The 15399-nt window shown below is 27.2% G+C and overlaps 2 protein-coding genes across 4 annotated transcripts; one reads left to right on the top strand and one right to left on the bottom strand.

The window, feature by feature from the left end:
- The first annotated feature begins 527 nt into the window (after positions 1 to 527).
- On the top strand, positions 528 to 8415 carry LOC111279271 (cysteine synthase-like). Of its 3 annotated transcripts, none has more exons than XM_022866261.2 (11): positions 528 to 668; positions 979 to 1031; positions 1169 to 1278; positions 1438 to 1495; positions 4935 to 5198; positions 5277 to 5414; positions 5550 to 5601; positions 7491 to 7570; positions 7770 to 7829; positions 7933 to 8013; positions 8141 to 8415. In XM_022866261.2, the coding sequence occupies exons 2-11, from the start codon at positions 990 to 992 to the stop codon at positions 8231 to 8233; spliced, it is 978 nt and encodes a 325-aa protein (XP_022721996.1). In that variant the 5' UTR covers positions 528 to 668; positions 979 to 989; the 3' UTR covers positions 8234 to 8415. The 3 variants fall into 3 exon arrangements, with proteins under 3 accessions (XP_022721996.1, XP_089612161.1, XP_022721995.2); XM_089756035.1 differs by lacking the exon at positions 528 to 668 and adding an exon at positions 687 to 782; XM_022866260.2 differs by lacking the exon at positions 528 to 668 and adding an exon at positions 869 to 891.
- A 146-nt stretch (positions 8416 to 8561) lies between these two features.
- Positions 8562 to 9263, bottom strand: SECE1 (secE/sec61-gamma protein transport protein). Its single transcript, XM_022866265.2, has one exon. The coding sequence runs from the start codon at positions 9172 to 9174 to the stop codon at positions 8653 to 8655; it is 522 nt and encodes a 173-aa protein (XP_022722000.2). The 5' UTR covers positions 9175 to 9263; the 3' UTR covers positions 8562 to 8652.
- Between the last annotated feature and the right edge of the window lie 6136 nt (positions 9264 to 15399).

Raw genomic sequence — 15399 nt, 5'->3', positions numbered from 1 at the left:
TTTTTGGATTGATCCTTATCCTAAAATATCAATATCTAGGGCTCGAGTCAAATGGATTTAGTCGGGTAGCTCATTTTTGGTTTTGATATATATTTTTTTGAGCATACTTTTGATTTTTTTAATCAAATTAAAAAATATCTAATACATTTCAAAAAAAAAAAAAAAGAAGAAAAAACAACGATAAAATTATAATAAGATGAGTGATAAATTTAATTTTCCCTATAACGAACACAGTATCTATAAGGAAAATATGATTTGGAGCATTGATAAAAAATCAGTTACACTGACAAAAATTTAATTTCCCTATAAGGAAAATAGTATCTCTAAGAAAAGTAGTATTTGAAGTTTGGACCATTGATAAAAAATCAGGTACACTGACAAAATTTGAGTCATTTTCCAAATTTGGCACTGTTGAATTGAGCCTTAAATCAGGTTAGATTCAAAAATGCTCAATTCCCCGTCCCATCTTTATCCCTTGGATGCATTCTCAGAGGCTGATTCAGAAATTAATGTCACTCCTTTTTTGTTTTTTTATCCAAATTAATTAGATAAAATTGGAGTTTTTTATAATTATTTTAAGTTTTATTCCGTATGTAAATCCCATTCTATTATACCTCCACAGCATCCGTTACAGTTCATCTGCTTTTAGACTAAATCAATTGTCAAAGGTGATTTTTTTTTTCTAATCCTCTTTTTAATTATTTTTAATCACTTTCCCATTTCACTCAAAAATCATTTTTGTTTTCTCTTGTTTTTGTGGATTTCGAAGAGATTTTGATTGAGTATGTTCTCATAAATAAAAACTTTCTGTTTGGATGCCAATAAAATTGAGTAACAGAAAGGAAAAAACCAAAATTTATTTATTTTTCTCACATTTTGTTGAACAAAAAGGCAAATTTACCAGTTCCTTTACTCTTTAAAGTTTGCAAAAGATGAACCTTTTAACTAATTTTACGTAGTGGGTTTTCTTCATTTCAGTTATCTGGAAAATGGCGCATGAAAGTATTGGGATAGCCAGAGATGTCACTGAAGTAGGTTTTTTTTTTTTTTTTTTTTTTTTTTCCTTTCTTTGGATGGGGATCTATTTTGATTTTGGATTTTTATTTGGGTAGAGTGATTTACTAACTGTTGGTCATTTTCTTTTTTGGTTTTGATTTTGATTGTAAAGTTGATTGGTAAAACTCCATTGGTATACCTGAACAATGTGGTGGATGGTTGTGTTGCTCGAATTGCTGCTAAGCTTGAAATGATGGAACCCTGTTCTAGTGTCAAAGACAGGTATCCTTTTTTAAAATTCTTTTTGGTTTATTGCTTCCACGGTCAGTCTATTTATCATGCTAGAATGCTAAGTTCCCCTAAATACTTCAGGTTCTTATCTAAATTTCTGTTTTTGTTAAATCGTTGCAAAAACTTAACAGTTGTTTATGATTGGCACAGGATTGGTTATAGCATGATTGCAGATGCTGAGGCAAAGGGTCTTATTACACCAGGAAAGGTTAGTACCTGTTGTCGTGAACTAATTGTAAATTTTGAATTTGAGTTCTTACTTATAAAAAGAGAGTTAAATTACATTTTTGATATTTAAATTTTTATAAAATATATAAAATTGATATTTAAAAAATAAAATATACAATTTGCACATTGAACTTTTAAATAACATATTATTTTAATCTAAGTTTTAATATTTTTAATTTAATTTGCTTACATGATCTTTAATTAGTATAATTTTGTTATATGCATATCATTTGTTAAATAAAAGTGTTAAATAAATGCTTTTATTTAAATTTTAAAAAATTTTCAATACACCTCAAAAAATTAATCATTAATGAAATTATTTAAATATCCAGTAGTCAATTATTTTTTTATCTTGCACACCACTTTTTTCTTCTAGTGAGTTTCTAAAATTCATTTTTGGAAAAAGCAATTATTCATCCGAAATTGATTTTTGGAATTGAACAAAAGTTATTGGAAATTTATTTCCAGAAACTTTTTTAATAACTTTTTCAATGTACCATAAATTTATTTTTGAAAACTTTTTGATTGTATCAAAGATGTATTTTCAAAAAGTATTATAATTATTTAGAAATGCATTTTCGGAAGTAATTTTTTACTTTAATTTCTTTGTTATATTAGGTACGAGAAGGTGGATTTCATATCATTTGTTAAATAAAAGTGTTAAATGAGTGCTTTTAATTAAAGCCCCAAAAATTCTCAATACACCCCAAAAAATTAACCTTTAATGAAATTACTTAAATATCCATTAGTCAATTATATTTTATCCTTAATATCCCTTTTTTTTTCTTAGTAAATTTTGAAAATTCATTTTTAAAAAAAGCAATTATTCACCGGAAATTGATTTTCAAATTAAACAAAAGTTACTAGAAATTCATTTTCAGAGGCTTCATCAATAACTTTTTCAATGTATAGGAAATTCATTTTCGAAAACTTTTTCACTATACTTGAAATGCATATGTGAAAAGCATTATAATTATTCGAAATGCATTTCTAGAAGTAATATTTTATTTTGGTTTCTTTGTTGCATTAGGTATGAAAAGGTAGATTTCATATCATTTCTTAAATAAAAGTGTTAGATAAGTGCTTCTAATTAAACCCCAAAAAAGTTTCAATACACAAAAAAATTGACTTTTAATGAAATTGCTTAAATACTCATTAATCAATTACCTTTTTGCCCTTCACATGTCTTTCCTCTTCTCTAGTAAGTTTTGAAAATTCATTTAAAAAAAAATTATTCACTAGAAATTGATTTTCGTAATTGAACAAAAGTTACCGGAAATTCATTTTTAAAAACTTCTTCACTGTAATGAAAATAATTTCCAAAAACTTCTTCATTGTACTAAAAATACATTTTTAGAAAGCATTATAATTATTTGAAAATGCATTTTCAGAAGTAATTTTTTACTTCAGTTTCTTGGTTGCATTAAGTACGATGAGGTAGATTTTAATCCTTTGATCAGTATCTGACATGAAAATATTGAATGTTCCTTATTGCGATCTCTAAACGAGTCTCTAATGATTTCTTCGAAGTATGAACCATTTAAAATCCAGTAGTAAAGATGTTTAATCTTTCATTTGCATTATTCGTTTAATACTATTTGTAACATTTTTTCAATTCTAACAAACATGCATTTGAGAGAAATTGCTAATTATGAAAAAGCACTTGTGAGACAATCACATTCCATCTCACCAAATTTGATACCACCATAACATTTCTTGTTAGCAACTAGTTGCCTTGTAAGTGGGTATACAGGTGAGAGTCTGCTGATAAGAAATAGTATGGTGGGATCAAATTTGGTGAGATGGAGCATGATTGCCACATCTTAGATACAGGTTTGTCAAAATTGTAACAATGTTGCAAACATTATTAAGTAAACAATATTTGGTGGTCGAATGATTAAAGGTTTCAAATATCAAATTCGTCAATCATTGATGACATTGTTAGGATCAATGTTTCTTACGATGCCAAGTTATTGTGCCATAAGCAATGGCTTCCACAAACATCTTCAATGTACCAAAATTCCATTTTCAGAAGTTTTTAAATGTTTTTGGAAATGAATGTCCAAAAACCATTGAGAAATTTCGAAAATTCACTTTAGGAAATTCTTAAAAATTTTTGCAAATGGATGTTCAAAAACCTTTAAGGGAATCCAAAATGAATTTCTAGAAGTTCTTAAACGATTCTGGATATCCATTTCTGAAAAGCCTTCAATAATTTTTGAAAATTCATTTTCAAAATGTTTGAAGTTTTGAAAATTCTTAAATGATTCTGGTCATTCATTTTGGAAAACCTTCAATAATTTTTAAAAATTCATTTTTGAAATGTTTAAATTGTATCTCAAAACTTAAAATCTTAAATCTTATGAAACTAAACACGAAACCAAATGCAATAGCAAAAAGAATAGATGATTAACTTTTGATTCTAAGCTATCTAATATCAAATGAGAGATTGGGGCTTGATTTGGGGCTTAATACTTTAAGGTTTTTAGGGTGTTCGGTTCAAGGAGATGAAGTGTTTGGATTTTTAGTGAATTTGTGTTTTGGGTTTGGGGTGTGTTGAGTAAAAAATTGGGTTTTACTAGTAGTGGGTTGTGAAGAAAAAAAGTTGTAGTGCAAATAGCAATCTGTGTCAAATATTCAGTAAAAATTTTATTTGGACATCATGTGGGAACCACATGACAAACAATAATTGACTGATCTTTAGACAACTTTTACTGTTCAAGTTAAAAAATATATTTTAATTTATATTAAAAAAGATGTTTACAGTATGTGTGATAAAAATATAATTTAATAATATTTTTCAAACGTCATATGTATAAGTTGATATGATTAATAGGATTAGAGTTTGGGTTAATATGATATATAATTTAAAGATTAGGATGTAAATTGTACATTTTATTCTTTTAGGTTTCAATTTATATATTTTTTTCAAGTTCAAATATTAAATGTGTAATTAACTATTATAAGAAATATGTGCATTATTAGTTGTAGTTGGCTTTAATTGTCGTGGAATGGTTGGCCTTAATTTGTGGAGTTTGAAGCTGGTTCGTGACTATGGAGTGGATAAAGTAATGCTTGAATGTGACTCTTTAATGGCTGTTAAAGAAGTTAATAGCATGGACACTTCATTCTGGGTAGATGGCAATTTGATTTCAAATATTCTGTTGATTTTGTCATGTCTTTAGAGATGCAAATAAGCTATCCCATAAGATTGCAAAACTTGAATGTCAGATAGGAGTACAAGGGGTTTGGTGTTCTCTCCCAAACTTTGTCTGTAATCCGGATTAGTATCAATGAAAGTCTGTTATTATAAAAAATGTGAACAAAAATGATCTGAGTTTCTTCGTGAAGGAACAACGCTTTATGTAAAATGTCCCTTGATTTTGTGTTTTAACTTTGTTCATGAATGGTTGCTGAAGAGTGTCCTCATTGAACCTACAAGTGGAAACACTGGGATAGGGCTAGCATTTATGGCTGCTGCCAAGAGATACAGGCTTATCATTACAATGCCTGCTTCAATGAGTCTTGAAAGAAGGATTATTCTCCGAGCATTTGGGGCTGAGTTGGTTCTCACGGATCCTGCTAAAGGCATGAAAGGGGCTGTACAGAAGGCAGAGGAGATATTGGCTAAGACACCCAATGCATACATGCTCCAGCAGTTTGAGAACCCTGCGAACCCAAAGGTATTTTCTGGAACAATATTTTAATGGATCTGATCATGGGCTGGCGAAGTCAATTAACATCAACTGTTGTTGGTATAGATACACTACGAGACCACTGGACCAGAGTTATGGAAAGGTTCGGGAGGCAAAATTGATGCACTTGTTTCTGGCATAGGTACTGGTGGTACCATAACAGGTGCAGGCAAATATCTGAAAGAGCAGAATCCCAACATTAAGGTAAGCTTGCATCTTTTATTGTACTACAAATTCACTGTTAAATCATTTAGTATATACAGCAGTCGAGTAGATAAATTATCTGTTTTTAATATCTTGTTCCCCATTTCTCATTAATTTCCTTGTTGGGTATGATAGCTTTATGGTGTTGAACCAGTTGAAAGTCCTGTTCTTGCTGGAGGAAAGCCTGGTAAGTTAAAAATCTTCATTCTTGCATATTATATACTAGCAGTTGGCATCTTTCTGTCAAATGATTGAACTACAAATTAATTATTCATAAGTGGAGCCTTAACACATTTCATTTTGGCATAAATCATCAAATGGGAGAATGGAAGGGTTAACGGTGTGTTTCACAAATTTTTTATGTTCTAAAAAAATGATATTCCTGTAATTCATTGGTTACTCCTTTCGTCGCAGACTGGAATAAAGAGGAATGGAATTGATATTTTGTGAGAATAAAAAAATAAAATAGAATATATATTTTTAAGTTTGGTTCATTAGAATAAAATAAAAAAAGGTATTAGTGTTAATATATTTGGCTAGTTCAAAAAATATGAAAGGAATAAGTTCAAAAAATCATTTTACACTTATATTTTATTATAAAATTATTCATTAGTAAAAACGAATAAAAATTCAATAATTTAATGTAAAAATTAAATATCAATATTAAAATAATCATATTAAATATTAAAATTTAAACAATATTAATTCCACAATATTAAATGTTAACTTAATAATATTAAATATTAATTTGATATTATTAAATATTATTTAAAAATTTTTAAAATTATTGAATAATATTAATATTATTAACAATATTTAATATTAAACTAATAACATTAAATATTACTTTAATAAGATTTGCTATTATTTTACTATTATTTTAATACTATTTTCATATAATATTAATATTAAATATTAATTTAATAATATTTTAGTATTTTATTAATATTTTTTTATTATACACTAATTTAATAGTATTTTAAAAATTAATTATTTAAATGTTATTTAACTATTATTTAAATATTATTTCAATCTTAAATATTAATTTAATAATATTTTAATATTTAATAACAAATATATTAATTTAATAATATTTAAATATTTAATATTATTTACAAATAATAATTGTTATATAGAAATATTTTAATATGAAATATTAATTTAATATATTATATTATTATCATAATATTTTAATATTATTTTTCATCATAAATATTTAATTTAGTGATATTCTAACATATTATATTATTTTCATAATATTTTGGTATTCTTTTTAGATTAAATATTAATTTAATAATAATTATATATTATATTATTTTAATATTATTAAATATTAATATGAACTTAATGTTAATAATATGAAATATGAAATATTAATTTAATAATAATTTAGTATATTATATTATTTTAAAATTATGTTAATGTTATTTTCAATATTAAATGTTTAATTTAATAAGATTTTAATATAGAGTAATATTTGAATATTATTTGAATATTAATTTAATAATATTTTACTATTAATATTATTTAATTATATTAAAGTAATATTAATTAATTATTGAATAATTAATATTATTTAATTAATTAAAATAAAAAATAATTAATCATAATAATTAGAATTAATTAAATATGAAAGGGTAAAATTGGAATTAAGTAGTTATTATAAGGATAAAGTTGTCCAATAAATAGTATTCTCTATTACTGATGAGGCAGGAATTGCAATCCTTAAGGGAGAGTAGAGAATTGCTAGTCCTTGGTTTTAAGAATTGACATTCCATGGAATTGTTACTCTTTGCTAAAAAAATAACCAAACAATGAAATAGAAAAGGCATAAAGAAAATGGCTGGAATAAAATCCCAATTCCATCCAACCAAGGGGTGAGTGATTCCTGTCTCTTTTGCACATTGTCCCCAAGAGGTATGTCTATGGATTCTACACATGAAATTTCATCTTCACACCATGAGTCTGCTTTCCTTAAATTTGTTGTTTGGCTCTCTCCAAGACATTACTATAAGCTAAAAAGTTTATCGGTTTGATGACTGTTGGTTGTTTCATGCTTATATATCAAATATCAAGGTCCGCATAAGATCCAAGGAATAGGTGCTGGTTTCATCCCTGGTGTTTTGGAAGTCAATATCGTTGATGAAGTTGTTCAAGTAAGGCCGATATGTTAATCATGCATGATATTGATCCTCCTATTCTGTTTTGTAAAGTTTTTCTTCTAAACCATTGATGAAAAAGCTTAAATATTAGTTGGTTTATTTATGTTGTCCTGCCTGATTGAGGTAGCTTATCACAGTGAATGCTAATAAACCACAACTACCGTCCATTCCTATTATTATTGTAAATTTGCAGGTATCAAGTGATGAAGCTATTGAAACTGCAAAGCTTCTGGCACTGAAGGAAGGTTTACTCGTAAGTTTCTCAATCTTTCAAAACCAGAGATATCTCAGTGGGATTTATCTCATCCATTTCTATTGTCCCTGCACTTAGCTGACTGTTGAAGCATCTGTTACAGGTGGGAATATCATCCGGGGCGGCTACTGCAGCTGCAATTAAAATTGCTAAGAGACCTGAGAATGCTGGAAAACTCATTGTTGTAAGTTCAATAATGGGTCCTGTTAAACCTGCAAAACAAATTCTGCCCTGTATTACTTTAACTTCATGAATTAGAACCTCTCTCTCCCACTCTAAATTGCTCTGATCTATTCTATAAATTTACGCAGGCGATATTTCCGAGCTTCGGGGAAAGGTATTTGTCCTCAGTGCTGTTTGAATCTGTAAGAAAGGAGGCAGAGAGCATGACCTTTGAGCCTTGAGCTATCCGCTGGTTTTAGACAAAGATTAGGAATTTTCCTTGGCTGAATCCCAGCAGTTTTAATTAGGATTTTCACACTACAGCTATGTTTTTCCATTAATTTTAGACCCATTGCGACATTAAAAATTTCTCCATGGATGTGCTGCAATAAAGTTTTCAGTAATTCTATTTGAGTTTTTGTTAGATCCGTTTGAGCCGAAATTGACGCAAGAGCGAACACAAGAAAGACGTCAAGACAAATGCGCAAGGTTGATTCAGCGTTTCTACTAAGTACGGTTATGCTCAGTGCGCTGGCGTTTAAGTTAGTGTGTTGCGTCTATTCCAGTTATGTTTATTTTTGGCCTGATTTAGCAGAAACAAGAAATTACATTAAAAACTGTAATTAAAAAAATACAAAAAAGTTCCATTCCAATAAATAAATCAGCTGAAGAAATCTTGGACACCTTTGCCAGCAAAAACCCGATCAGAAAGCTCAGCTAAAACGGCATTAACAGTAAGTAAAACGACACTAGACCCAGCAATAACCCCAAGCACAACGCCGGTGGTCCCCAACACTTTCCCAAACGCAGGCCACTCGATTTCCCTTATCTCCTCCGCCACTCCGCCCGCAAGATTATTATTATTCCCTTCTCTCTCCTTCATCGCCTTCTTTATCTCCACTCCTATCTCACTCAACTCGCTTTCTTCACTCGCCGAAGCTTCTGCTTCCACTTCCATTGCGGTCTCTGACTCTTCCACACTCTGTTTGCTTTCTTCGATGGCATTGATGGGAAAAAATTGGTTTTTGTTCAAGTTGCCCCTGATTTTGAGAAGAGACCTGGTTCTGGAAGGGAATGAGAAGAAACCGCGACTGACAGGTGCCGCTTTCGGTTGTATGGTGGTTGGAGAAAGCGCAACTGTTTTTGTTGATGATGAGACTGGAAATTGCAGCGACACCACCATTTTACACTAGGTGAGTGAAAACTGTTTTTTCGGATAAATGTATGGTGCTTCGATTGTGGACGTTGAGTCAAAATATTGGGTTCGTGGGCTGACTCATGAGGGGTGGTGGCCCAATCTGTTGTGGGCAAATGGCCTCTCTCTCTTTGTATGATAACTCAGATAATAGATAAGCCGGACTTGGGGCCAAAGGAAAATAAGGGAAAAGGAAAAGAAAACAGAAGAGAAAGAAATTGAAAAGGAGGGAAGAAATCATAATGAGAAAAGGATTTAGGAGAAAAAAAAATGAAAACAACGACAAGAAAATAAAAATTTTGAAAATTTTTTTTTTGGTTTTTAGATCTTTTATAATTTTTTTTATTCTTTATTTTCTTTTAAAATACAATCAAATAAAATATATAATTTAAAATGATTTAAGAAAAAATATTAAACATTCACATTTAGTCAATGAATTTGTTTTTTGAGTTAATGCACAAAAAAAAAGAGAAAAATAAGGAAGAAGATTGTTCTTAGCATTAAAAGAAAAAAAATGAAAATAAGAATTTATTCTATTATTTTATTTATTTTTTCATATTTTATTTTCACTTCCCTATGTTTCATGTCTTTTAGATATTTTTTCAAAAATAAATTTTAAAAAACTTAAAAAAAAAACATGTCAAACAGAAATGTTTTTATGAACAAATTCCGATATTTTAAAATTTTTTAAAAAAATACACATGTTTTGAACTTTCCATGAATCTAGCTTTTTAAAGAAAGTTTTGGACCATATTCTTTGTTATTTTCTTTTATTTTTAAATTTAAACTTTAGTAAAGAGTTTAGATTTTTTTTTTTATTTTTGTAAAGAGAAAGATAGAGAGAAAGAAAAAAGAAAAAAATAATTAAAAAAATGAAACTTTCTCACCCTTATATATATATATATATATTTCTTTTATTTTGGTTTTTTCCATCTTTATTTATTTATTTATTTTCTTAAAATGTTTTCTTTAGAACATTTATAATTTAATATTATTTGTTTAAAAATCATATAAATAAAAAATTTATCAATATATTTTTTTAAATAACAAAAAGGAGCATATGTTAATATATGAAAAATATATAGGTTTCTAAAAATAAATTATACGGATAAAATTTTAAACCTATTCAATGAAATTATAACAAAGATTGGGATAAAAGGAGTTGGCTTCATGCAATTAAATTTTTATTTGTACCAAATCTTTTCTTGATATCTATTTACAGTAAGCAAGCTTTAATTATATTACTAGCTATTAACCCACGCTTGGGTGATTTTTTTTCATTTGTGACAGTATTTGTTTTTCAATTGTCAAACAAAAGAAGGTGGATTTTCTTCATTGATTGAATAGGTGGATGGTTCACTTGATGAATTTGCTTCTCATGCTTCATAATATGGTTGGATAGCTCTAATGTTTTGTGCACCAAACTTGCCAACAATTTTGTTCAAAAAAATGTTAATAATAAACTACTTAGATTTTTTGCAGATAATTGAATTTATAAAAGCATCTTAGTACCTAGGTCAAAGAAAACTAACAGAAAAAACAAAATTTAAATATTTTTATTACCTTGTTTAGCTTGAATTGAGTAGGTCAAAGCAAATTGTAAAACTAATCATGCATCTCCATGGATGACCGAGTCGGACACGACCTGACTTGGAGAACCCTGACTTCTTCTCCAGCATTTCTTCTTGCACGGACTTATCCACCTTTTGTTTCTTGTGTAACTCATCGCTTTATTCTCTATCGTCTTTCTCACACTTCGAGTTTGAGTCCCTGTAGGTGTCCCTGCGTCATTGGGATTTTAGGTAGGTGAGCCATGGTTTCCAGATTCATGTCTTTTGTTCGACAAATCTACTTGTTAGACATAAAAAGTATAGAGTTATTATCAATTTTTTTTATTCAGGTATAATTTATCATATATGTGAATGTGTCTTTTTTAAAATTATCCTAAATTTAAATTAGAGGTTTTTAAAAAGAATAAATTATAGTCTATATTAATAGAATTAAGTTAGAGAGTTGATTACATACAAAAAAGATATTAGCATTTATTATGTCTAGAATTAGTATCAAATTAATCATATTTTATTTTATGTAATCCTTAATTAAAGATGATTTTTAATTAATTTCAACATTTAAATATTGAAAGAAATCGTTAGGCTTGTATTAAAAAAAAAATTATCCTCATCTCAAGAATACTCAAAATAAATTCGTTATTTATCTGAAAAGGTTCCGTCATCAAATTCATTAAATATTTTATGACAAAGAAATCGATTTATTAACAAAATATTGTCATACAAAATTTCTATAAAAAAATATCATGCAAATATATAATAATTAAAACATGTAAAATAAATAATGCAAAACTAATCATGCAAAAATATCATAATAAATCATGCAAATAATGTAATAAAAATCATGCAAAATATGTTAAAAATCGTGCAAATAAAATAAAAAGTATAATGGAAATATATATACATATATATATATATATATTATTCATGCAAAACTATAAAAAAAAATGATGCAAATAAAATCATAAACATGCAAATTATAAATATCCTATTGAAGTTTTTTTTTTCCTTATAACTTTTAATTCAATCAACAATAATAAATAATAAAATAAAAAATACAACATAAAATAAAATAAAAAATAAAACCAAAATAAAATAAAATAAAAATAAAAAAATAAAGAAAAGAAAAGAGAAAAGAAGAAACCTATGACAGGTTGGGTTTTAGGGCGGGTTATTGGGTCGAGGTTCAAGTCAAAGCTATCTCCAAAATAACATTGCATTAAGCTAATATAAAAACAAAAAAAAAAAAAGTCAGACTTTTCTTAAAACCCCTTTTTCTTGCTCTCTAGACTTATTTCTTTCAACCTTTTCTCTAAAGAATCCATTGAGAAATTCAACAAATCTTCATATTCTGACCATTAATTTTAGAACTCGATATCAAAAAATTTAACTGGCATTGAAAAATTCAAATTTTCCTAGAACCTAGCCACAAAATCCTTTTGGCCACTATAACATTTAACTAGAAAACTTAAACTCCACAAAAAAATTCAAACCTAAGCCAAGAAATTTAAACAAGACTTGAAAAAATCCAAAAAAATCAAAATCCAAGAATCAAGCCAAAACCTAAAAATTCAAACCAGAATCTAAACAATCCTAATCCAAAGTCCTAAAATTGCAAAAAGATCCCAGAATAAAAAACCAAAAACTTAAAGCTTTCCAAATCCCAAAATAAAATCCTAAAATCTTCTAAGACAAAAAAAAATTCGAATTTCAAAATCTCAAAACCTAATCAGGAAAACCTTTGCTTTAACTAATTGCTCAAAATTGTTAGTTGCTTGTTAATTGCTTTCTTGCTTTGTGCTTGTTGTGAATTGCATACTATGGTTCTTTTTATAGGGATTAAATCCCTTTCAATTTGGAACACTTCAAGTCTTATCAAATCTTGGCAAAATCAAATTTTAATTCTTTAAAAAAATCATCTTTTCTTTTTTCAATGAATTAGAGCCCAAGAATTTCCATAAGCACTAGTTCTTAGATTTCTAGGATTTGAAATCGAATCTACCAAATTTTTTTTTTTAAAAAAAGCCACATTTTTTCTTTTTTTGACCTTGTTTTTTTTTTTTTTTTTTACTTTTAACAAGTTGACTTAATAAACAAAAAATAAAAATAAAATTTTAGGCCCTTAATCTTTGGAGCCAGAATTCAATATCAATCAAGGCCCGATTGAAAAAAAAAAGCATATTTTGATATAAAAAATTTCTCAAACAAAATAAGGTATTTACAGTTGCCCTTATTTGTACATTTTTTATGAAACAAGAATTGTGCAAAGACATAGACACCCATTGTATCTAGATCTGAGTTAAAATAAAAATTTAGAAATTCTGATATGAAATAAAAATTTGCAATTTGCATGCTTTTCAAAAGTTTCCAACTTGAAGTTGAAAGGTTCACAACTTGAAATTTAAGGATTCCCAATTAAATTTAAAAGTTTGTAAGATTTCAAAGATTTGGAAGAAATCAAAGGTTTGCAAGGGATTTAAGATTTGTAAAAATTAAAAGGTTCTCAAAAGATTCAAAATTTGTAAAAATTTAATGGTTCACAAAAGATTCAAAATTCGTAAAGATTCAAATGTTCACAAAAGATTCAAGATTTACAAAGAAATTTAAAGATTCGCAAAAAATTCAAGATTTGTAAGTATTCAAAGGTTCGCAAAAACTTTAAGCTTTGGTAAGAAATCCAAAGACTTATAAAAGATTTAAGATTTGCAAATATTTAAATTCAAGATTTGCAACCATTCAAATGTTTGCAAAAGATTCATAAATAATTTTAAAGATTTACAAATGAAGCTTCTAAAATTCAAAGATTCACATTCAAAAAAATTTTAAGATTCAATCAAAAGTTCAAAGATTCAAATTCAAAAATTTTAGAAATTCACATACTAGATTCAAAGGCTCACATATGTAAAATTTTAAAGATTCACATCCAAAGATTCAAAGGTTATCATTCAAAAAATTTTAGAGATTTACATCTAACATTTAAAGATTCATATTTGAAATTCTCATTTAAAATTTTTAGAGATTCACATCTAAAATTTAAATATTCACATTTGAAAAAAAAAAATAAAGATTTACATCCAAAATTCAAAGATATGCATTCAAAAAGTTCAAAGATTCTTATTTGAAAATTTTAGAGATTCTCATCCAAAACTTAAATATTCACATTTGAAAAGTTTAAAGATTCTCATTTGAAAATTTTAAAGGTTCTCATCCAAAATTCAAAGATTTACATTCGAAAAGTTCATATCTAAAATTCAATGTCTCAAGGATTTACATACGACATTCTCATCTTATGGCAAAAAAACTCCTCTAAATAGAGGCTTAACAACTTTAAAATCTTTTCAAAATATCCTCTTCCTCCATTTAATTAAAAAATTCTTTGCAATCAAGAGTCAAAATCTTAACAAATTTTCCATCTAAGGTCAAAATCTTATCTCAAAAAATTTTTTTCATTGCAAGAACAACATCTTCTCAGAAAATTTCTCATAATTTCACTGAATTTAATTACAAAATCAAGAATTAGAATTTCTTATCCATCAAACAACTATCATGAATGCAATGCATGTAATGCAAATGTCAATCAATGTCATGCAATTCTAATTATGATAATAAGGTTCTCAAGCTACCATCTTATGTTTTTCTTTTTAGCTTCTCAACATTAATAATTTCAAATTTAACTCGCTAATTCCATCTACTGATTCGTTATCATTTTCATCATTTGGTCACAACTCATAAGTTCTATTGACTAATCCATCATGATTTTTATCACTTGGTCACTATATCTACAAAATATCTTTTCAAACTTTTTTGAGCTTTCTCATTTCATTTTCTTTCTACCCTTATCATTATGGGTTTCTTTCCAAAAGAATGGAAAAGTCTTTTGTGAACATTAGCATTCATTTATTTATCATCATTCTAATTTATGATAAATGTAAATTAATCATACATTTCCTCAATTAATTCTAGAGATACAAAAGTGGAAAATAATAAAATAAATTAAAAAAAAAGTATTCATTATTAAAAGGAATAAATCTAGTTAAGAATAAATTAAAGATGAATAGAAGCAAATCACCATGACTATTTGAATGAGATATCAACACAAATAGTGAATATTCAAATGATTTTAAATTCTAATTCAGAATTCATTCACAAAACTCATTCCATTGATATTCTTGATTTTTGAGCTTATCAACCAAAGCATTATCCATATCCCATGGGATTCTTAAATTATATAAAGTTGTTTTCAAGTATTTATCTCAAATATTTTGTCCACTTAAATCACCTTTTTAGGTTTTCAATTTAAATATTCCTTTTTTTCTAATTTTTTACTTTTCTCTTTTTGTTTTTTATTCTTCTTTTCTTTTTTTTTTATAAATATTTTTCTCATTTTTTCTTCTCATTTCCCTTTTCTCTTGATCCATTAATGATCAAAATTCCAAATAATCTTATTACATGTCTACCATAGTTCAATTTAAGATTCTCTAATTTGAGCATTTACATTCAATCAAAATGGACTTTTAAAGTACGTAATGTAGGCTAAGGTGAGGGGTTATGAATGAAATGGATAAAAATAGCCCAAAATGTATTTGAAATGTTATAAACCAAAGGATCATTTCTTATCATGTAGACTTGGCATTTTGCCCCATTG

The sequence above is a fragment of the Durio zibethinus genome, chromosome 27 (genome assembly GCF_047325235.1).
Source record: "Durio zibethinus cultivar Kanyao isolate XHJ-2024 chromosome 27, ASM4732523v1, whole genome shotgun sequence".
Taxonomy (NCBI): Eukaryota; Viridiplantae; Streptophyta; class Magnoliopsida; order Malvales; family Malvaceae; genus Durio; species Durio zibethinus.
This window is presented reverse-complemented; position numbering and strand designations above follow the sequence as displayed.

Excerpts from the sequence above, each read along its gene's own strand:
- SECE1 (XM_022866265.2), bottom strand. The coding sequence starts at position 9,174 with ATGGTGGTGTCGCTGCAATTTCCAGTCTCATCATCAACAAAAACAGTT.
- LOC111279271 (XM_022866261.2), top strand. The coding sequence starts at position 990 with ATGGCGCATGAAAGTATTGGGATAGCCAGAGATGTCACTGAA. Across the intron at positions 7,571-7,769 it reads TCGTTGATGAAGTTGTTCAA|GTATCAAGTGATGAAGCTAT; the intron begins GTAAGGCCGATA and ends GTAAATTTGCAG. Across the intron at positions 8,014-8,140 it reads ATGCTGGAAAACTCATTGTT|GCGATATTTCCGAGCTTCGG; the intron begins GTAAGTTCAATA and ends AAATTTACGCAG.